This window comes from Echinops telfairi, unplaced genomic scaffold (genome assembly GCF_000313985.2).
Source record: "Echinops telfairi isolate 266 unplaced genomic scaffold, ASM31398v2 ScPeMD7_7;HRSCAF=31, whole genome shotgun sequence".
Taxonomy (NCBI): domain Eukaryota; kingdom Metazoa; phylum Chordata; class Mammalia; order Afrosoricida; family Tenrecidae; genus Echinops; species Echinops telfairi.
This window is the reverse complement of record NW_022103904.1, coordinates 2,791,704-2,814,764: the sequence shown is the minus strand read 5'-3', so window position 1 is coordinate 2,814,764 and position 23,061 is coordinate 2,791,704. Positions and strand designations below refer to the sequence as shown.

General features: G+C 42.8%; 1 protein-coding gene across 2 annotated transcripts in view; it reads left to right on the top strand.

The window, feature by feature from the left end:
• The window catches only part of ELMO1 (engulfment and cell motility 1), a 694,298-nt gene that overhangs the window by 391,031 nt on the left and 280,206 nt on the right, over window positions 1–23,061 (top strand). For both annotated transcript variants that reach the window (XM_045286360.1, XM_004708022.2), the window contains one exon: window positions 3,833–3,941. In XM_045286360.1, coding sequence (XP_045142295.1) covers window positions 3,833–3,941 — 109 coding nt within the window. The remainder of the gene's footprint in view (window positions 1–3,832; window positions 3,942–23,061) is intronic.

Genomic DNA, 23,061 nt, shown 5'->3' with positions numbered 1-23,061 from the left:
GAATGAGAGAACCCCTCAAGCTTCATCTCAGGGCTGGGCTACAGGATGCACACGCACCAGCCGAGGGGAGAGAAAGGGAAATGGGTCCCGGATAACCACAAAGCTGCAAATAAGTCTGCTGCAGGATCTTGAAACTACGAGATCAAGCAAGGGTGATCTCAGACATCAGAGAAGGATACATGAGTGTGGCCGGCATCACACGAACAATGCCCAAGCCAAATGCCTCCTCATCAGCAAGGTTTGAGAAAAACAAGAAGATACATGAAACATTCCAAGGGAGCCCAAGAAATGAAAGAAATAAAGTCTGCAAAGATGCGGCACAATCAGGTTTGATCTCCTCAACCTGAGGAATTGGTACTGACCTTCAGGTCTAAATGAGAGGAGAGAGACTCCAATACCTTTGTCTTGGAGGAGGAAGATTTAAGAAACCCACTTCAGTGAGATAAAGGAAACGTTCCCTTTGTCTCATGAGACGTAGGACTCTGTTGACTTTAATGGCAATGTGCCTATGAAGGCGATGTGTAAGGTGGAAGGGGCACGAGAAATGTGGGGAGCAAAGACCTTGCACTTTGAATCCCAGGACTGACATAGGTTTGTTCTCATCCTTCAGAATGTCACTCCTCTTCATTTAGCATTCTTAAAATATTCATTGTAAAGCCTGCCTTCTAAACCATATGGACTTGTAGCACATATCATACGCTTTGTAAACTATATAACATTTTATGCTTTATCTTGCACGCGTGTAGCGTGTTCTTATTTGATAAAACACGCAGAGGATTGCAGCTTCTTTGGGACTATGATGTTCTAAGATGAGTCATACGAAGTCATAAGAAGACTTTCTTATAACATTCTTAGCGAGTGTTAGTAGCTCATCCATTTGGTGTTCGTTCTGGTCTGAGCTTGAAACTGAAGAATAGGGTGGGAAAAAAATCTTGGTATTTCCAAATGAAAATTTTCAATGTCTCGGTGTGTATGGTTATTTACCATGACCTTGAAAATGACTATGGAGTTACTGATGTCTTAATTAAAACACACATATAAATATGTCTAATTTAAGAATGAACTCTTATTGTAGTAATCTCTAGGTAATAACAGCTATAGTTTCTAATAAGGTTTAGCTACAGAATCTTGACCTTACAACTTACTCAGGGGACTGTAAAGATTTGTCTGTCTCATTTTGGTCAAGAGGCCTTATTTTCCTTCAGGTAAATAAGGGAAGATAGATGGTGAGTGAGCGAAGAGAAACAAGGGTTTCTCCAAGCTGATTTACATATTGATTCCTTAAATTGCTATTTAATTTAGTGCCTTCTAATATACTGTGCCTTGAAAATGTTTCCCAAACATTTATTGGCTGCAGTAATTCTACCTAGGGTGTATGCAGATCACACCATCATTAAATATTAATGTACTCATGAAATGTTAATAGTATGTTAATGTGAGATGCACTGAAATGTGCTCACTGGGAGTTGGTTGAAAACTACTTATCTCCTGTCTTTTATGTATGTTACGTCTTCTTTGTGCTTAGATTTTCTCCATTCTTTCTCACCATGAGGACATTAGTATCTGCCCTTTCTCAGGCGTCTCAAGGTGCCCTGGTGGCACAGTAGATTCAATACTGGACTGCTGACCAAAAAGTCTGTGCTTTGAACTCACCAGCCCTCCTTGCAAGAAAGATGAAGCTGCCTGCTTCCTTCCATAAGGATTTACCAAGTCCGAACCCCCATGGAGCGGATCTGCTTTGTTATTGAGGCTTACTATGACTTGAAGGCATAAGTTGATAGTTGAAGGCTGGCTCAAATAACTTTTCTTTAAAAATAGAATTAAATATTCTTCAGCTGATAAGAATTTAGATGGTCTCCCCTTCCGGTGTCCTGAACTGGAATTCCCTGATAGAGTCAGGGGTGGGAAATCAAATGAGTTGTCAGTCCATCTCATGGTAGTGTGTGTGTGTGTGTGTGTGTGTGTTTTCCTCTTGAATCATGTCCCATTGAGTTTTCAGGGCTGTGACCTGTTAGAAGTAATCACCAGTCCTTTCTTCTGTGGCACCTCTGGCTGGAATTTAACTGTATCTGAGCTGCCAACCTTCCGGTTTGTAGTCAAGTATCGGTTTGCACTGCTCAAGCAGGACGGTCTCCCTTTAAAAGAGTGATTTGTGTTGCATCTAATGAGACTGTTCATGTTCAGACAGACTGGTGAAATACATCTCTCAAGGCCCCCCAGCAATGGCTTACCCAACCCCACAGAAAGTGGGATTTAGTTGGAGTTTACATTCCATTTTCTCCAAGAAAAAAGACAACTCAGGACATGTGCCTTGGTGGGGTAGGGGATTGCTTTTGAGTTGATTTTAATCATGGTTCTCTCCTCATTCCCTGACAAGACAAGGCAAGCTCTTTCTCATCCTCAGTTCTCTAAGAACCTTTCTTGGCTATCATATTATCTAAATTTGCCTTTCCCAAGATTTTCTTAGCTAGAACTATTTCTTTTGATTGTGTGTCTAATTCAAGTGGAGTGATTGCTTTGTGAAATCCAAGCTCCTTGTTTACCTCATCTTCATCTTATCACCAGGCCCAACCATCTCCCTAGCAAATAATAGCTCCAAGCTCATTGCCAAAGAGTCCGTGCTGACTCATAGTGACTCTGTAAGACAGGGGAGAGCCTCCCCTGTGAGTTCCTTGAAGTTAGCAGCCCAACACATTACCCCTGCACCATCAGTGCTCCCAGTTTTAAAAGAGGTGTTCATTGTTTTGTCTACTTTTAACTTAGGTGTGGACGGGCTCACTTAGATGGGAATAATAGGAACATCTCAGATAAACTTAAGAAAAGTAAGGACTCTTAGAATGGCTACAAGGATTTGTATCGGAAGGGTTGACCAATCAAACCACAAGGACGGAGGAGAAGCCATGCCTCCGGAAGGAGAGGAAACGAGGTGCAAATGCTCTCGGAGCCCTCACAGTCTCCCTCCTCTGTCTTCCTTTACACGTTGGCCTCCTGGTGCTTTTTTGCAGACAATGCCCAGCCAGCTCCTGTACCCACATGCACGGGCATGCTCAGCATGGTTTGCCAAGCCCCACCTGGGAATGTGAAGTCTCAGTTTTTGTCACCTGCTCACCTGGAGTGGGCCAATGTGTGGACACCACGGAGGGAAACTGTGGAAGAACATGAAAATTCCTGCAAGAAATTTCTACCCGAGAGAAGTGACGAAAGATATGGCTGGGTAGAGAAGCAGTTGTGTTATCATTTCAATGAAAAGCCTTTATTGCACTATTTACAAAACAAAAACAAAAATTCTCCATTTATAATTCTGGGAAATAGGTATAATCAAGCAGAATATTCTCTTGCTGATGTTGTTGTGAATTTGTCAGTTGCTATTGAGTTGATCAGACCCTAAGTGACCCATGTACAACAGAGGGAAACATTGTCTAGTCACGAGTCATCCTCACAGTTGTTCTTGTGTTTGAGCCCATTGGTAAAGCCACTGTCATGCCATCTTGTTGAGAGCCTTCTTTTTCACTGCCTCTCTACTCTACCAAGTAGGAGGTCTTTCTCCAGGATCTCTCATAACAACATGTCCAAAGTACGTGAGACAATGTTCTGCCATCCTTGCCTCTAAGGAGCATGTTGGCTGGACTTCTTCTAAGACAGATTTGTCTGTTCTTTTGGCCGTCCATGGTATTGTCAATATTTGCCACCAGCACTATAATTCAAATACCTCGATTCGTCTTTGAGCATCCTTATTCAGTGCCTGTCATTCTTCAATGTAGCTGATGGGCTTGAAGTTTTCTAAACCTGAATCCCTTCTCTAACCTCCCTTCTACACTCTCTTCCGCTGCAGATTGTGCTTGAGAACAGCAGCCGAGAAGACAAGCACGAATGTCCCTTTGGCCGCAGCAGTATTGAGCTAACCAAGATGCTGTGTGAGATCCTGAAAGTGGGCGAGCTGCGTAAGTACACTTGTTCCCCATGTGTGTGTGAAGCTTGCTGGTGACCCATTTTCTAAGGTTGTATGCTAACCAGCACCCAAGAATTCCCAAGGTGTTTGAACGTCTTCACAGTGCAGTGAAACACTCTTTGGCTCAAGTTCTCAAGTGTGTGTGTGTGTGTGTGTTTCTGCTTGTCTGCTGCAGGAATAAGTACTATTAAAATCTATGGGAATGGAAAAATATGCAGGTATTACCTACCTCTGAATTTTAAATGTGATGAAAATAAGTATCTATTACAGCAGACTTCCATTGAATTAGGGAAAAAAGAACTACACATTCTTTTTTAAAATTCCAGCTTATAATGTACTACTAGCCCTTTTTATTTTTATTTTCTCTTTATTTGAAACAGTTTATACAGGAAAAAAAAAAAGAACACCCTAATGAGGTTCTCTTGCTTCCAGCATTTCAGTTTTGTGGCATGCTTTCTCTCATAAAGAAGGAATTTCTAAAGAAAATGGGTAGTTGATATAAATATGGCCAGTGAAATGCTTCTTGTGCTTTTTCTTTCTTATAAATTTTAGGAGGCTATAGAGCAAGCTCTCCTTTTGGCCTTTGACTCACTGGTATCATTTGAGTCTCAACATGTTAAGGTTAATCAATCCTTACTCTGATGTCAGGAGTCGACTAGTGGTAGAGTGGACCACATTTTGTGTTGCAGACCACAAGGTCAGCAGTTCGAAAGCACCAGCTACTTTGCAGAAGATGACTCTTTCTACTTCCATAAAGCAGTTCAATCCCAGAAACCTCCCGGAGTTCTAGTCTGCCATGAGTCAGAACGGACTCGATGGCAGTGAGGTTTTGGCCATGGACAGCAACATTGAGGCTGCCTGAGAGGTAGCCACTATCCCTTCTCTCTAACTTCTGTGATGCAGGAACCGACCAGCGTTTCAGCGTTGGCTTGCTAGTGTGAGCACGAGAGACGAGGGCCTATTTAAACTGGAACTGTTGGAATGTTTGGCACTATTGTGAAAGCATATTCCGTCACTGGCTTGAAAGCTTAAAATAGTGGCTTGAACTGATTCAATAGAAGGACTCCAATGGCTAAGTTAGAAAAGGGGGTTTTGTTTTGCGTACAGAGTGGAGCTGAATACAGCTTCTGCTGAGGTAAACGAGAACATGGAAACTTAAGTAAGGGGGGACTAAATTCAGACTTTGAGAGATCTGTCCCAGGATGAGCAGAGCTTATCATCCTCCTGTGTGGGTCAAGGGGCCATTTTGAGGAAGTAAGGCATCAGTGTATTTTAATGCAAATAATGTGCCCATTATATGTTTATTTGTAAGCCATGCATCTTGTCCCAGTAGCTTGTTATATCCATGTGCACATTATTTACCTTGGTGCTTTATTTGCAGAAAAACATAAACTTGAATTAAGACTTCACCCACCCCCAGTAGCAACCTAACCTGGGAGATTCCTGTGCCAATCGGTTTTTCACCAGTTCCCATCAGTTCTGACTCATGGTAACCCCATGCATGTCTGAGTAGAACAGTGATCCATGTGAGTTTTCAGTCTCTGATTGTGTGTGTGTGCATGTGTGTAAATAACTGCCAGGCATTTCTTCTGAGGTGCCTCTAACCTTCTGGGTAAACAGTCAAGTCGTTTGGCTATTTTCCAAATAGGATTCCCCTGGTTGGAGGACCACCGCATTTCAGGATGCCAGCTTACCCGGACCCTCCTGTCACTTACTCTGCCTTCTTTCTCCTTAGATTAACTTATTGAGAGTTCTAGCTAAAGTATTCCCTGCAGTTTATTTAACCTAAAGATGTAACTCTGGAATCAAACCAATCCTATTGAATTCTTGAGCCTGATGACTGTGGCCATTTCTTGTTGATTTTCATTGTGTGGGGGAAATTGCAGGTGTCTCTCGTGAAAACACATTGCAGCACCCTACAACTTTTAGGCACTGGAGAACTGTGTTCTACTCGGCTGTCAACGGGGCCCTGGTGGTGCTGCAGTTGGCAATTTGATTCCTCCCCTCTCCCCCTCCCCGCACTGTGGTCCTACAGAAGAAAGACCTGCTGGTTGGGAAAAGAATATCGTCTAGAAAAACATATGAGGCAGTTCTAATCTGTCAAACAAGGTCACTGTGGGTTCAAAACGGGCTCAGTGGCATGCACCAACGGCAACAGTGGACTGGCGTTTTGGGGGACCAAATGATGGCCTTAGATTGCCCTTTCCTTGCCACCTCCACGTTCTTCTGCCCCAGTGCACACTTTGGTGTGGCCACCGAGGGTACACTCTGCTGTGGTATGGCATGCCGTACTCGGTATGCTGCTCTCCCTCTACCCAGTGGGCAAGTATCTACTTCCCTCCTCAACACTGAAATACTAACCAAAGAGATGTAGGTTCAAGTCCACTCAGAGGTGCTTAGGAAGAAACCCAATGATCAATTTGCTTCTGAAATGTCACAGGCACGGAAATCCCTGTGGCACCGTGGTACTTTGAAACACACGAGTCAGAATTGACTGAGAGCAATGCATTCGGATTTTTGATCAGGTGTCCGTGGGGGACCCATGGGGTGCGTGGAGGGGAGGCACGGTACAGGAGCCTGACCGGTCTGTCCTCATGAGCTGAGTGTTAGCCTGGTGCTTGGGGTGAGTGGGTGCAGAATGGGGTCCTAGCTCTTGGGTGCTCAGAGCCGGCTTCCTGGTTTTTTGAAGAACTGAAACGGAGGACTAAGATGGCATCTCATCCTGATGGACTGACATTGGAGAGTACGGGGAAGGGAAATGGCTATGCCTACTGTCTAGTCTGAAGCTGAGAACACCCCAACTGCTGCTCTGGGGGTGTACAAGAGCCCAGAATGCACTTGGTAGTAGAGAGATGGCACTCACCACCCTGCCCTAACGGGCTGTCTGTCTGGCCAAGCCTGCTCTCCAGAAGCTGAGCTAGACTTGGACCGCTGCATCTGATGCGCTCAGTGCAGTTTCCACATGACCATGCATTTATTCATTTTCTCAAGGAAAATGTCTTCTGCTTAATTATGAAGTGCCAGGGGCCATGAGAGAATAACGATGAACTGAAAATGGCCCTTCACACTGGGAGATTCTCTTTCAGTCGGGGCAGGACCGATCCTAACCCCCAATGTTTTTCTAGTAGTTGGGAGGCATTCTGTTGTTCAGAAGCAGGCTTGTTGTGTGTTCTAAAGCAGATGTTTCTCAATGCCTAGATAGCTTTAAGTTTTAAGCTTGGGTCTCTTTCGAGGGCCGTCATCTGCAAAGGCCTTTCTGGAAATGTTGCAAGGCTCACGAAAGGGTTTCACGTTTCTGAAGTCTACATGCTCGAGTGAGCTGTTTCTGCTTATAAAATATTAACGACTTACTACGTTCTGATTGAGTGCTAGGCATCAAATGATAAAACACCCCGCGGTAAGAAGAAAATTGCTTTTTAATGGATTGCTTGTTGCCCGTTGCCATATTAAATAAGTTACTAATATGAAAAACAAATCGGAATGCACCCTTATGTTGAAGGAGATATCTATTTTTCTTCTGAGGAAAATTAGTTTCTTACACAAATTCATCTTCCTTTGGTCTGCATGTGCTGCCTGCTTTCCTCATTGCCTAAGTTCATAGTTCTGAACATTTCTCCGATTTGTGAATAATGAACCCCCAACCTGGTGACTTTTATTTCTACAGGCTAGTCCTGGCTCCAGCGAAACATCCAATTAAAATTCTAATTGTTTGGGAAACAAAGGAGATATATAGAAATAAAGATTCTATTTTCTGGGAGTTGTTTGTCTTTTGATTTTAATTTAGGATATCTTGAGAAAACTCACTTTTTAAATGCCCATTACATTTGTGTCTAAAGAAAACATATTAATGTTCATCGCAATCACAGGTATTCAATATTTATGTACAGTACTTTTCGGTTGCTTTGTTCTCCTAAAAATGATTATTATTTTTGCTTCTCAATTATGTGAAAGTGCCCCTGTTATTTGTCATAGTGCAGTCTATAATAATGTTTATTCATGTTCTCAGAGCACATTTAATTCTATAAACTTTTATTAAAGTTACTGAAGTTTGACATGTCTTAAAATTAGAACACTTCCAGGAGCTAACCCAAGATCACTAGCATTTATGTTTATTAATTAGGAAGGAGAGAATTCTACTTCCTGTGTAATGTTTCAAGGTCACTGAGCTCAAGGGCACCCAAGAAAGAACAGTGGAAATGAGGCAGGAGAGCAACAGTGGTTGGCCCGGGTCTGAATGATAGCTCAGCTTGGGTATGTGCCTCCCTCTGCTGAGCTTCTTGGGTCCTTCTCCATGAAACGGAGATGGACTTTACCTTAATGAGATCATGATGCTGCTTCAGGTAAATCTCTCTCTCTCTGCCTCCGTGTCACAGAATCACTCCTTCTGTGGGAACACTGCAAGCAGGTGGGGGTGGTGGTGATGGTGCGGACCTCAGCGATAGCTGGAGCCAACATCTGGAAAAATGTCCCTATGCTTTCTACTCTCTGTATGTTGACTACAGTCATCTTTTAAATCTGTGTGTTCATTCATTTTGTTTAATTCCGATCAGTTTTTCTTTAGGACGAGGGGCTCTCTTGAGCAAGGCACTTGTTTTCCTTTAATGTTAATTCTTATATTCCCAAGGAAGAATACTTATGGGTCCGACTTGGGTCTCGAATCTCCACAGGCTGTGTAATTAGCAGGCCCAGCTAGAGGAAAAGATGGAAGGAATGGAAGGATCCAGTCTCACAAAGGTGAGCAAAGGAAAGAAGGGAGGTGGAACACAGATATATCTGTAGATCCCGACCCTGTGGGACAGGGTAGAACTGTCTCTCTGAGTTTCTGAGACTATCTCTCTTTATGGGAGTAGAAAGCCCAGTCTTTCTCTAGAGGAGCAGCTGGTGGTTTCCAATCGCTGACCTTGCAGTTCGCGGCGCAAACACATAACCACTATGCCACCAGGGCTCCCCCGTTGGAAGATACTCTGCTAAAATGAGCTCAGAAATGGTAGCTGTTATTCTTGTGATTATAGTTCCGGTCAAAGAAGCAAATACTAAATATTGTTGAGAAGTGATTTGTAATGACCTACACAGGTATATTCCAAAGTCAGGTATAACCCACTGCAATTGAGTCAATTTGGACCTAAAGCAACACTGCGGGACATCGTAAAAGCCCTTTTGAGTTTCCAAGGTTAAAAACAGCATGGAAGCAAACTGATGTGTCTCACAGGGAGAAGCCGGTGCAATGGAACCACCGACCTTGTGGATGGCAGTTAAATGCTTTAACCATCACACTACCTAGAGTAGTTTTCTTAGTTCTAGATCTCATTCATTCATTTAGAGTTAGATTACATTCTTCTTTCTTCAGAAGCTCATATTTTAACTGGAGAGTGCCTTGCATCAACAAATGATTATAAAGCATTCTGCCATTTGCAGTGTCCCAGTCCAAGCTAACCGGCAATGATGGGTTCTTTCTGGTCATGGGGCAGGATTGAGGAAGGGGGGAGGTATGGCAGCGTAGAGGAGATAGGAGAGTATGTGGAACGACAATGATGAGAAGAACAAAGACCAGGCAGGCATGGGAATGGTAAGATGGGGAAAACTCTTGAAAAGTGCAGGCACTGTAAGCCAGGATCCAATCATAAGGAGTGGAGCGGAGTTCAGAAACCACCAGGATGGTTTTAATTGGAAGAAGAAATTCCAAGCCATGGCCATAAGACTCTGGAGCTGGTGGTTTGTTTCCTGGAAGCGAAAAGGACATGTGACTGTGATCATTTCCAGGGTCAGACAAAGGGGAGGCAAGCTCTTGTGTCCCAGCCAGCGTCCTGATAATACAGTGAGTAGCATCCTTTCAGCTACAAGGAATAGAAACTGCTCTCAAAATGGCCTAAACAGTCTCTGAATGTTGTAAGTCCAGAATTGCCTAGGTCATCTCAAAACAAAACTCCCTGCCAACCAGTCGATTCTGACTCATAGTGACCCTATCGCATAGGGTAGAACTGTCCCTGTGGGTGTCCAAGAGGGTAAGTCTTTAGGAAGTAAAAGCCTCTTCTTCCCCTGGAGCCGCTGGTGGTTTCGAACTACTGACCCGTGGTTGACAGCTCAATGCACAACCACTACGCCACCAGAGCTCCTAAGGTTGGTGGATTCTGTTCATCAGGATGTCCTCAGAAAAGAGCATATGCACCTTTCTCTCACTCTGTTCAGCAGTCCTTAGTCTATAAAATGTGTCCTCAGGTAGCTGGCAAAATGGCCATTAGAGTCAGGTGATGGAGAATGATGGAAAGATGTTTCTTCTGGTGTGCCCCATGTAGGTGTTTGGAAATGTTGACTATCAGCAAATTGGACTCATGACTTTGTGTGCTGTACACATGTGTCTGCACCGAACATTGAGAGGGGGTAAATGGGACATTCTGAAGGCCAGGCCAACCATTTCCTGTTCCCTGGGCTACCAGTGGAATGACGTTCCTCTAAAGCAGTGGTTCTCAACCTTCCTAATGCCACAAGCCTTTAATACAGTTCCTTATGTGGTGGTGACCCCCTACCATAAAATTATTTTCTTTGCTACTTCATAACTGTTATTTTGCTACTGTTATGAATCCTAATGTAAATATCTGATATGCAGGATGTATTTTCGTTGTTAAAAATTGAACATAATTAAATTTAAAGCATAGTGATTAATCACAAGATAATATGTAATTATATATTGTGAAATATTTATGTGTTTTCCAATGGTCTTAGGTGACTCCTGTGAAAGGGTCGTTTGACCCCCCACCCCAAAGGGGTCGCGACCCATAGGTTGAGAACCGGTGCTCTAAAGTATTTGATCTCAGGCAGGACGAGGTTCTGTTAGTTATGCAAGGAAACCTGTTGGCACCGTGGATTAACCATTGGGCTGTTAGCCATAAGGTTAGTGGTTCAAACCCACCAGCTGCTCCACAGGAGTGGAGCTGTCTGCTTCAGTAAAGACTGACAGTCTCAGAAGCCCTATGGAGTAGTTGTGCTCTCCCTATCTAGGCTTGCTGAGTCAGAATGGGCTCCATGGCTGTGGGTTACATCATGTGAAATAACTACTTGAAGCCATGAGTTCTGTGCCTTTACTTGGAAAAGTCTTTTTCTGCACTTTCCTCATTGCAGACTATAGCAAATTAAAATTTGAATTATAACCCTCAGTCACTTAGTTTTTATTGGTAATTGGGGAAAGCTGCTAATATAATTTTTTTTAATGTAGCAATACCAAAGCCCATTGTAATCAGTTGCTGATTCATAATAGCCCTACAGAACAGCACAGGGTTCCCAAGGCTATAATCTGTACAGGAGTAGACTATTGTGTCTTGATTCTCAGTAGTGGTTGGGTTTGGCCCCCTGACCCTTTTGGTTAGCATCCAGGCACTTAACTACTATACCACCATGGTGCCTTAGTAATATCAAAGATTGTAGAAAAAAAGGAAATCAAGATTTTTTTTAAACTACTAATTTATTTTATTGAGCTATAATGAACATATGATAAAATTCAATCGTTCAATCATATCAAGAAGAGTTGTGCAATTATTACCAGAATCAGCTTTGGAACCTTTTCTTAACTTCTTGTACCCATTGATGTTGACTCCCCATTTCCCCCCTCCCTCCCCTTCCATGCCCCCAGAAAGTCACCAATCTATACATCTATCCATTCCAGTTTCCCTATACAGATAAACAAACATAACAAGGGAAATAAACAACAAATAAGGACCCAGAAGCAATGACCAAATAAAACAGAGAAGGACTTCAATTTAAGAGAAAGCAGAGAATATTAAAAATTTAGGGAAAAAATCATGTTGGGTTCATAGGGAGATCAAATTATGAGGTGTTACCTTCCAGCCTAAGTACAACTGCTAAAATCTACCTCATATTACTCTTTGTCTGATATTAGGGCTGTTATAGTTCCTAGTCTTATGATCATTAGGGATTCACTAGGGATTCAATCAACATAGCGACCCTGCAAATGGATTTTAGGATACCCCTGTCATCCATAGCTTTTCACAAACCAGCTTTTCTGAATATAGGCACTAGTATTGTTCCCTCCCCTGAGTTTGGATCTTATGATTTATAATCCTTGGATCACACAGGCTGGTTTTCTTTTACCATGTGGCCTCACCCGACTCCTCAGTTAGATAAATGCGTGTGTTGAGACAAGCCTTTTAAGACTCCAAACGCTGCTTTTCACAGTAGCTGGGCACCAACGATGTCTTCTCCACACTTTGCTGTGGCAACAATGTCTTCTCCACACTTTGCTGTGGCAACGATGTCTTCGCCACACTTTGCTGTGGCACTCCTCATGTCTTCAGTGATCTCCTCATGAGAGCAAGTACCGGGCAGGGACATGTCATTAAAGCTAATTGTTCTTATATTAGGGCTTCTATCAAGTGAGAGCTTACGTTCCATTCATATAACTATAGGTTCTTTAAGTTCCTAGTTCACTGTTAGAGATCACATTGTCATTTCATTGTAGTATGGCATAAATCATCCCCATGGGGCTTAAGGTAATTCTATTTTAGTTAATAGTGAAGCACTGTTGACAAAAGGATTTTTACATATGTGTGGCACTTCTTATTAGGTGCCCAATACATGAATTGTTAACTCGTCTATCTTCAAAATGTGGTGAGCAAACCCTGGTTACACATGTCTTGTGCATTGAAGATATAGCACTAGCAGACACCCTCATTACAAAGTCCAAACCATGCATGGTAGAATAACACATGTCACATAACAGCAGAAAGACCCTGAACACAGGAAATATGTGTTGGTCCTAGGTTGCTGTTTCTTGGACATTCTCAGAGCAATAGGTTGAACCCACCCAAAGTTCAAGGACCCTCAGTTTCCTAACCTTGGGATAGTGATAATCTGCTTCCTCTTCCATGAGGATATATCAGCTTATAGTTCAAGGGAGGAGATAGAAATAAAAATTTGGTGGTATTTCCTATTTTATGCCTGAAATACCATGGCTCCTCTGCCTTGCTTTTCTTTAGCAAAATGCATATTTACCCTTTCTCAGTTATGTTTTCTGATGTGGCTGTTCTACGATGTGTGCTGAAAGGCAGGAGGCTTTTTGTTTGTGATCGAAACCCTCCTGTTCTGCCAGCTTCCCCTCTTTGTCCTTGTACAATTTAACTAAAATGTCATAACGATGGGAAATGTTTAACAAGGTACAACAGAAACCTGCCTTATACCCTACGGAAATCACCATTTCCTCATCTTCCAGTGGCAAAATGTGTTATATACCACACTGGTGGTGCTGAGTGGAGTGCTTTGTATAATCCATCACCCAGACACCGCTACGTTAGCAAGTGACAATAACACAGGTGAAGCCGTCTGAAGGACTCTTCCGTGTGCGGCAGCAATTAGCATAGACACTTAACTCTGGGACAGTGGTGTTGCACACATTTGAGAAGCACCATTCTTCACGTTCATTCTTCGTCAGAACGTTTTGGCTAAAGAAAGCACCAGAAATGAGCTTTTGACAATTAAACCTCCTAAGGGCCTTTCCCTCCTTAATTTAAGCAGGCTCCGTGCTCCGCGTAAAGGGGAGACTCTCCGACCTTGACAATGCTTCCAGTTTTCATGTCAGAGGTGCATTTGCTCATGTGGCTCTTCTACCCAAGTCCCTGTAACTCCCGCCATATGATTGGGTGGGGCTATGCAAATAGGGCATGTGTAAAGCTAATAAAGGAGGTGGGTCAGTTCTCATGACCACAACCTGCTGACTATCAGGATGAGCCATCTTTGAAGCTAGAAGAGAGAGACAAACCCAGGACCTTGGGAAGAGCATGTCCCAAATCTCTGTCTGAAGTGTCAAAGGCTAAGACCAGAGACTGTGGCACAGAGCAAGAGAAGCAGTGTCCAGACTCTGGGACCATGAGGCAGAGTGACAGGTGGGTTTCCTGGTCCAGGAAGGCAGAGGCCAAGGGACCATGTGACTGAGAGGCTGAGGACCAGAGAGAGACCGGGCTGTTGGCTGAGGGGATGTGTTGCTTTAGCCCAATGACTCTGTCTTTACTGCTTACTGATCCCGACTTGTGGTAACCTATAAACTCCCCCTAAGAAATCCCCATAACTGTGGGTATTGTTGGTGGGCTCGGTGTGCCATTGCAATGAATGATCAAACCCAGCAGAGAAGCAGAGTGCTGGGGAAAGAAAGGATGGAGCCTGGAGTCATGCCTGACTCCTGCTTGTGGCAGTAGGGAAGCCAGAGAAGGTCCAGGGTGGCTCCCTGTGCCGTTGGCTGCTGTCTTTTGTCAAGCTTAAATTTAAAGGGAAAAAAGAGTTCAAGCCCTAATCCTGGCAATCGAAAGCTAAGTCTACTTTGGACTAAAATTATATTTTACATCGGAAGGAATATAACTATTAGATGGTAGGGATTGTTTAGCATAATTAAAAAGCCCATATCAGCTTTTCCCATGCTGTTATTACCAGACAGTGGGCAATAATGTCAGATCCTTGCACGTGGAACCAGAGCCTTGGGTAAAAGGCTTAGTGGACACAAGGGCGTCTGTCAAGATAGTTCTCTGTGCTGCTCCTTACTAGCAGTATAATTATTCTGCGAATAATTGTAAATTATAAAACAATTACAAAATATCTGCGAATCTTATTTAAAATGCACAAGGTCGGTTACAGATTGTCAATTTTAAAAATGCTCTGTTGGTGCCAGGAATCATGAGCAGGAGGGTGGGCACCGACTCGGAGAAACCAGGGTGCTTCTAGAGCAGAGCCATGTACTGTGCGGGTCGTCCCTGCAGATACTGCCGCCCTCACAGTAATGTTTGTGTCTTCCTCCGAAGCGATTGTTGAGAGGGAGAACATTTTCCAGAGAGTATATCAAATGTATCTGCTATGAATGAAGGGACGTCATTTATGCTTATCATAATTGGTGTAGGGCTCACTTCTTTCTGAAGTGAGGTGCCAAGGTTGGCATCCATTGCTGTTCCCTCTCAGCCAGAATGGGTTTATGGGTTAGTAGGCCTCACGAGATTGCCTGGCCTCATGATACAGAGAGATAGCAACATGTTTTAAAGCACAGACCTCCCACTGTTGTCTCTTCTGCCCTGAAGAAAAGTTGGTCGTTGGATCCGTCACGTCGCAAGTTTGGGGGAGTGCTCTGACGACTCCTCTCTTTCTTTCCATCAGGAAGTACCCCAAAGTGGCACTGTACCTTCCTTGGGACCTTCTTTATCGCAGAATTTAAAGGGCTTTAAACAACTGCATACAGATGCTTAAAAATAAATGAAAGGGGAAAGCAAGAAATTAAAAGGCATAATGGATTTTGAGTCTTTTCAAGATGCAGGTTTTGAAATCTTTTGTGTTTTCTATGAGCAGAGCCTGAATTTCATTCAATAATTTATGTGTCTCAAGGAAGCAAGAGGAGCTCAATAATAGAAAGTCGACCAGTTACCATCTCCTGCGAATTAAATCACAAAAGATCAAGTTCACTGCCGTCGACTCATAGCAAGTCTGTAGGGTTTCTAAGACAGCCTCATCTTTCTCCCTTGGAGTAGCTGGTGGATTTGAACCAAGAGCCTAAATATCAGCAGCCAAATGTTAAACCCATGCCACCAGGCCTTCTTTATATGAACAAGGGTAGCTGTGAAACCCCACTGCTAGTTTCAAGTGATGCTCGCCTTGCATTTATGAATACTTAATTCCATTTATAAAAGATTACAGAGAAGAGCACATTCCTGTTTTTGCAATGGCACAGCATCATCATAAAGCTACTGTAAAGCAACATGCCAGCATCATATTTAAAACAGTGACACTAAAACCACTTTCCCATTAAAAGCTGGGACTGAAATAGATGGTGATATTCTCCATTAGTATCTTGATATAGAAGTCACAGAGACATAGAGGTAGAGTCCATGGACCCAAAACAGTGTGTTTTCAATTGTAAACAATAAACCTAGATATTTAGAAATCCCTGAAAAACCACCAAGAAGGCTGTTAGAATTAATGTAATTTACAAGAGTAGCTTTCTACCACATAACTAAAATTTAATCGTATTAAATATAGTGCCTTTGGCAGAACTGACATCTCGACTATATTGAGTCTTCCAATCCACAAGCATGGGGTATTCTTCCATTTGTTGAAGTCACTCTTGTGTAAAAGTGTTCTGTAGTTTTCCCCATATCGATCTTTTGTTCTTTTAGTCAGGTATATCCCTAGATATTTCAATTTTTGTTTGGCTATTTTGAAGGGTACCACCTTTTTGATCTCCTCTTCTATGGTCTTATCCGATGTATATAACAGTCCGATGGACTTCTGTTTGTTGATCTTGTATCCTGCCACCCTGCCAAATTCCTCTATTGCTTCCAGTACTCCCCTTGTGGAACTTTTGGGATTTTCCATATATAAAATCATATCATCTGCAGATAACGATAGTTTCACCTCTTCCTTCCCTAGACGAATACCTTTGATGTCTCTTCTTTGCCTTATGCTGTTAGCTAAAACCTCCAGCACAATATTAAATAAGAGTGGGGACAAGTGGCATCCTTGTCTGGTCCCCTTTTTCAGTGGGATTGTGTTAGTCTTTTCTCCATTGACTACCAGATTGGCTGTTGTTTTTTCATATATAGCTTGAGGAATTTTCCTTCCATTCCTATCTTCTCAAGTGTTAAAGCAAAGTTTTATTAGCATATAATTCACTTATATAATTCAGTAGTTCAGTCACATCAAGAAAGAGTTGTACAATCGTCATCACAATCTGTTTTACAACATTTTCTCCATTCTTGTAGTCATTGTTGTTAGCTCCCAATTTCCCCCCAATCTCCCCTGCCACACCCCCAAGGAACTGTAAATCCAGTTACTGTCTCTCTAGTTTGCCTATCCTGGATTTCATACACAGAAAAACATTTTAAAATAACAATAGCAAAGTAAAACAGATAAAAACTTCAATAGCAAAGAAAGCAGAAAATATTGAAAATCAGGAAAATTTTAAAGTAGATCAAAAGGGAGATCTAATGTTAAAGTGTTAAATCTTAATCTAACTGCATCTGCACTTTGTTGCGCTTTTCAACAAATTGGTTTTTTTTTTTTAAGTGTATTTTACAAATTGCTGTTTTGTATATCACCCCTGCACTTTGCAAGTCTACAGGAGGGTTGTAGTAGAAACTTCACCCTACTGCTTGGGGTATTTGGGAAAGTAGGAAGGTGCAAATTGGTTAGACAGGCTTGATTTTAAGACAAACAGAGGAGTAAAGGAGAGCAATGAAAAAATATTGGAAATTCAAATATTTGCAAGGAAGTTTAGAGGACCATATATGCCTTTACCCAGATTCACTGACCATAGTAACATTCTGAGATACTTGCCTTGTTCTCTCTCCCTACACACACCCACTCAAACTTTTATGAACAAAATTACTTTTTATGACTAGAAAGAGAAATTATTTTTAAAAACAATATTTGAACCCATATTAAAATTAAAGGACATTATTTGGGATCTGATCTGACTCTGCCCTGGTTTCTCAGAGAGATCATGGATGTTAGAAGCCCCACCACGACCCTTTAATACAGTTCCGCATGTTGTGGTGACCCCCCAATCATGAAATTGTTTTCATTGCTACTTCATAACTGAGATTATGCTACTGTTATGAATCAGGTGACCCCTGTGAAAGGGTTGTTCGACCCCCAAAGGGGTCAGGACCCACAGGTTGAGAACCGCTGGAGTAGAATATGTGCAGGTTCTGTAGGCCGAAGCATCCAAAAAGCGGACCCAATGCCTGGCCTACAACCTCTGGAAGCTCAGTGAGATCTGGGCAAGGCTCTCCACTTAAACCAGGTGAGTGGTGTTACTCTTAAGGCCCTTCCTAGGATGAAAGTTATACCGACGCTCTTCCCCCTCTGTCCTGTAACAATCCTGTGATTGTGGTTTACCTAAAATCCAGTGGTTACATGGATGAGGGACTATAGGTTTCAGGACCTGCGGCTTTTTATGTAGGAGTTCTTGGTTAAGAACTCCTTGGCTGCTAACTCAAAGATGGGTGGTTCGAGTCCACAAGAACCATCCCACAAAAGGCCTGGTGACGTCTTTTGAAACATCAGTTATTGAAAATCCTATGGAGCTAAGGGATGAGATAAAGTGGCCTCCTGTTGATATTCAGCCAGAACTTTCACAACCAAGACTTGTGGAAAGGATACCGATGATCATCATGCATCTCTGAACAGCCAAAAACTGTCTAAAGCACTGGATCAACCACCAATTGATTAAACACCAACGATGCAGAACAAAAGCAGTGATGCAGAAGTGAGGCAAAGGGGCCAACACTGCCGGACCATTGAGACAGAGAAGGCAGCGTGCACTAGTGCGGAGAAGCCAACTTTATGGAATCCTCAGTAAGACAGAGACACCTTGCAAACAAATGTAGTGGAGCAGTGGGCAGAACACCAGCTAGATCTGAGAGGAAAGAACTGAAGAGTGAGCAAGAATTGCAATGGCAGGGGCAACCTGGCCGCAGAGAGGGAGCTAGTCCGCGGGAGAGAACCACTACCTGTAGATGGTTCGGTTGTCAGCTCTTGCGGAGTGGGAGACTTGTGAGGTGGTGGCGATTGGAGAAACTGGAGTCTGCCTGGCTCACCATAATTCCAAATCGACTAAATGGCAACTGGGAGTGTTCGTTTGTGATGTAAAGAGAAGTGTCTCCAAATCTCCAGAAGAACATAAAAGAAGGGATGCGATCCCAGTAGGTGAAGTAAGCTGTGTGCCTAGATGGTATTCTCATCCCTCATCTGTAAAATCACTTCCATATTATTGTTACTGATGGCGGCACTCCCAAAGTATCAAACATTAAAGCCTTCTCCCTTGCCAGAAAGACTCTAATCTCTTTAAGTCCAGAGCTTAGGCCCACAGGCCATGTTTCGTTCTATCGCAGTATAACCATCCACTGGACGATGATGAGCCAGTCTATGAGCTAAGAGGTTCTAATAAGTTGTACAAGTAGAGTAATAATGTGGAAGGGCAACTTGAAATTGGAGAATACTTGCAGATTCAAATAGATGGTAAAATAAGAATTCAGATCTCAAAGAAAGATATTAAAACAACAGAAATCAATACCACACTACACTGAAATATTGGTGAAATGCTAACCTGTAACATGTTAAAACCAAAATACAACATGCAAAATATACAATTTAGGGCTGGGGGAAACTCATACTGAGATACAGTTTGTAACACACTTCTAGGAGACCTGGTGGCTTCCTGCAGTGTCGGCTGTCCCGGCTGAGGGAGCAGCAGGGAGGGCAGAGAGCTGAAAGGTACCTTTTACTTCTCAACCCGGGGTCTCTGGATGTGAATGTTAACCTGATTGCTGAAGTATGAGTATTAGGAAGTAGATGCCAATCAGATCTCCCAGCCGTGAGCACTTGAACTTCAATCAGGAGCCACTTGCTGATTTGAAGATGGCTAGGAAGACGTTTTTATAAAGGCAATGGTAATATAACCGTAAAGCTGTTATCAGTCACAATCGACACCAGGGCTGTGATTTTCAGACTTTCGAGATTAGTATTTAGATGCTTTTTAGGGCAGTATATTGAGAGCAACACTGTGCATGCGTTACTTGTTAAGTCTTATAACATCTCCATTTACAAAAGAGGAAACTGAGTCTCTGGGCCAAGTTGCATAGCCCGAGGTCACTCAGAAATGAGATGCTCTGAACCACAGGTGGTCCCCCGACATAGATGATTTTGAGTGATGCCACTTAGGATCATTGTCTTTTCATGCACTTTTTGTATCTATGTATTAAAATATACCTGTACGTTTATGCTTAACATTCCCAACCCCACAGACAAGTAACTAGTGCATTTCTAAAGACACATACAAAAGGCAATCAGAAGAAACATGAGATACTCAGTATAACCCGGGACCGACTTGCGTCTGAGCCATAGGAATCGACCCCCATGTCAGGCGGGGATAACTAGTGTGGGGCAGCTTTCGATTATTCGCTCTTGGCTTTGTGCACTACTACTTGTGTGTACCTTATTACTTTTATTTACTTTTTAAAAAAATGAAACGCTTCCTTATGGATAGTAAGCTTCCTCAGGATTAGATATGCAGTTAATTGACTTTCTTTGCTCTGCATTCAATTTGCCCCAAATACATATTTGTTATTTGAATGTAGTTATTTTCAATATGCTGCAGGGACAGTTCCCCAAATATTTTTCAGACAGCACATCACTACCTTTTTAAAAAAATTTTTTGGAATGACCTTTGTGTTCTACCCTCAGCTCTGCCAGACAGCATCCATTCCTTTTTCTTCGGAAGTTGGTGAGAATGGTTTTTACAAAAGGGCCTCCCTCTCCCTTTCTGCCCCCGGGATAGGTTGGTCCAGAAGGTCCACTGTGTCTACATTTGCATTTGAAAATATCAACACTGCAGTATGATTACCAAAGAGGGAAAAGGAATCTATTTTCAATGGTATGTTTCAGAACACACAGCTGTGTAACTTCCTAATTTACTACATCCCCAACTGCTTCCTGAGAGCTCTTGGCTGGGATCTGTTTTTCTAATTCACAGGGAAGATGAACTTGGTCTCTGATTGGGGCAGGGCTCTATCTAGGGAGGATACAGAGAGGGCAGCAAATGGCACTTCCCCGAGATGCCTTCTTCCAGACGTGCACACCCAGCCACGGGATTGGGAGAGAGCCAGGGGCCCTGGAATGCGTGCTGCAGCCTGGGAACCACCCTCCTCCCCCACACAGGGCAACTGATGGTGTATCTTACTGACAGGCACCTCTCAGGGACCCCTTTCTGGCTGGCTGCAGTGCACAGGGCCAAGTTTTGGGTCCCTGCATACACTCACACCCAAGGTGGCTTCCCTTAATTTGCCTTCCCAAGGGTTTTGGCCACAAAAGCAGATTGCAGCTGTGGTCTGAGCATTTTTAGAAGTGTGAGTCATTTCTTACTTTATTTCTCCCCCAAAGGAGCTATTTTGAGTTTTATAATTACATATTTCCATGTTGCTTTATCATAGAATGAGTAAGGAGAATGACTTGCATGAGAGAGAGGCGAGAGAGAGAGAGAGAGAGGTGCTAGTTAATTTACTCTTTTTGTATAACCTGGGCTAATGATGAAATGTATCATATCTTGTTAGAGTCCTTGAGTCGATTCCAAATCACAGTGACCCTTATACCATCTTGACAAGCACTCATATGTTTGAGCCCATTGCTTTAGCCACCTTGTCAATCCCTCTAATTGAGGGTCTTATGATTTAGCACGGACCCTTTACTTTACCAAGCACAATATCCTTCTCCCGGGACTGGTTCCTCCTGATAGCATGAGAAGAATTCTTGTCTTCTCCCTCTAAGGAATAGGCTGGCTATACTTCTTTTCCAACATAGATTTGTTCATATTTCGCACAGTCCATGGTATACTCAGTATTCTTCAACAACACCATCATTCCAGGCATCAGTTTTCCCTCAGTCAGAAATCCTTATTTGCTGCTGCATTTTCTCATGGCTATGAGGCCATTGAAAGTACCAGTGACACCTTTTCTCTTTACCACTGTAAAGAGACCTTTACAGCAGACTTGCCCAGTGCCACACACCATTTGATTTCTTGACTGTTGCTTCCCTGGGCATTAGTTGGGGACTTCAGTAAAATGAATTCTTTGACAGCATCAATCTTTTCATTATCATTATGCTGCTGACAGGTTCATTTTTGAGGAATTTATGTTGAGTTGTAGTCCATATTAAGTTGGGAAGTTGGAGGCTCTCACTGTGGTAACTTGGATCAAGGTTAAATGGACAACTTTAGCAGGTCCCCAAGGTGGTGCGAGTGGTTTGCACTAGGCTATTAACTGGGAAGTTGGCCATTTGAATTTACCCGGGAGATCCATGGAAGAAATACCTGGAAAATCACATTTGTAACAATTAGAGGCAAGAAAACCCTAGGGAGCAGCTCTGCTTGGAAACATGTGGGCCACTGTGAGCTTCAAATCATTCAATGGCAACTAGTTTTGTAGGAGGCAGTTAAGAATTCTAGAGTGGCCACTCAAAAGTCACTGCTAACAAGGCAATTCTGACTCATAATGACCCTATAGGACAGGGTAGAACTGACCCTGTGAGTTTTGAGACTCATTCTTTGAGAGAGTGGAAAGCCCCATCTTTCTCCCTCGGAGCTGCTGGTGGTTAGAATTGCTGACCAATGCATACTCACTGCACCAGGAGGGCGCTAGGAAACTTAGATTTCCAGTTCTGGCTCCAGGTCAGTCAATCTTATAAAAATAAACCTCTGTATGGACCTCAGTTTCCTCCAAAGCTTCGTGTTGTACTACTGTTAACAAACTCTTCCTTCACCACTAATAGTTTGAGAGGCTCTTGTGTAGATGACTCTTTAAAGGGGTTTTGCTTTCAATGGCTCAGGAAAATAAGGTGGAAGCTGAAATGAAAGTTATAATCAATAGGGATTTTTTTTTTAAATAGCAAGGGAAATTTTATATGCTGATGGGAACAATTCATGCCTGTAGTTAGGCCTCTCAAAATGTCCTTTGCCTCCTGGTTCTTTCCTCTATTTCCTTTTTTACTTCCCTCTTGTCCAAACATCATGTTCGGCCTTCATTCGGGTTTAGTAATTCCTCGCTGCTACATTGCCCTTAATCGAGCCCCACCAGGCATCCTACGACCTTCCTTCCATTGATTTTAGTTCACTTATTGTTCCCTTGTCCCTGGGTTGGTCCTCCCCCCTTCCTTCCTCCCACCTCCCCTTGTCCTGTACCCCCCCAAGAAATAATGAAAAGGGAATAGAACTATGTACTCATATCTATGTGTTAAGAATTAAGGTTGCAGATGGACATCGGGCCTCCACTCAAGTACTCCCTTAACACAAGAACACTTTATTCTAACAATCCGGCATTCTGTGATGCTCACAACATGATTGCTGAAGACAAAATGGGTGTATAAGAAAATGTGGTGAAGAAAACTGATGGTGCTCAGCTATCAAAAGATATAGCATCTGAGGTCTTAAAGGCTGGAAGATAAACAAGCAGCCATCTTGATCAGAAGCAACAAAACCCACATGGAAGAAGCACATCAGCCTGTGTGATCATGAGGTGTCAATGGGATTAGGTATCAGGCACCTAAGACCCAGAATAAAAACACATCTAAGGTGAATGTGG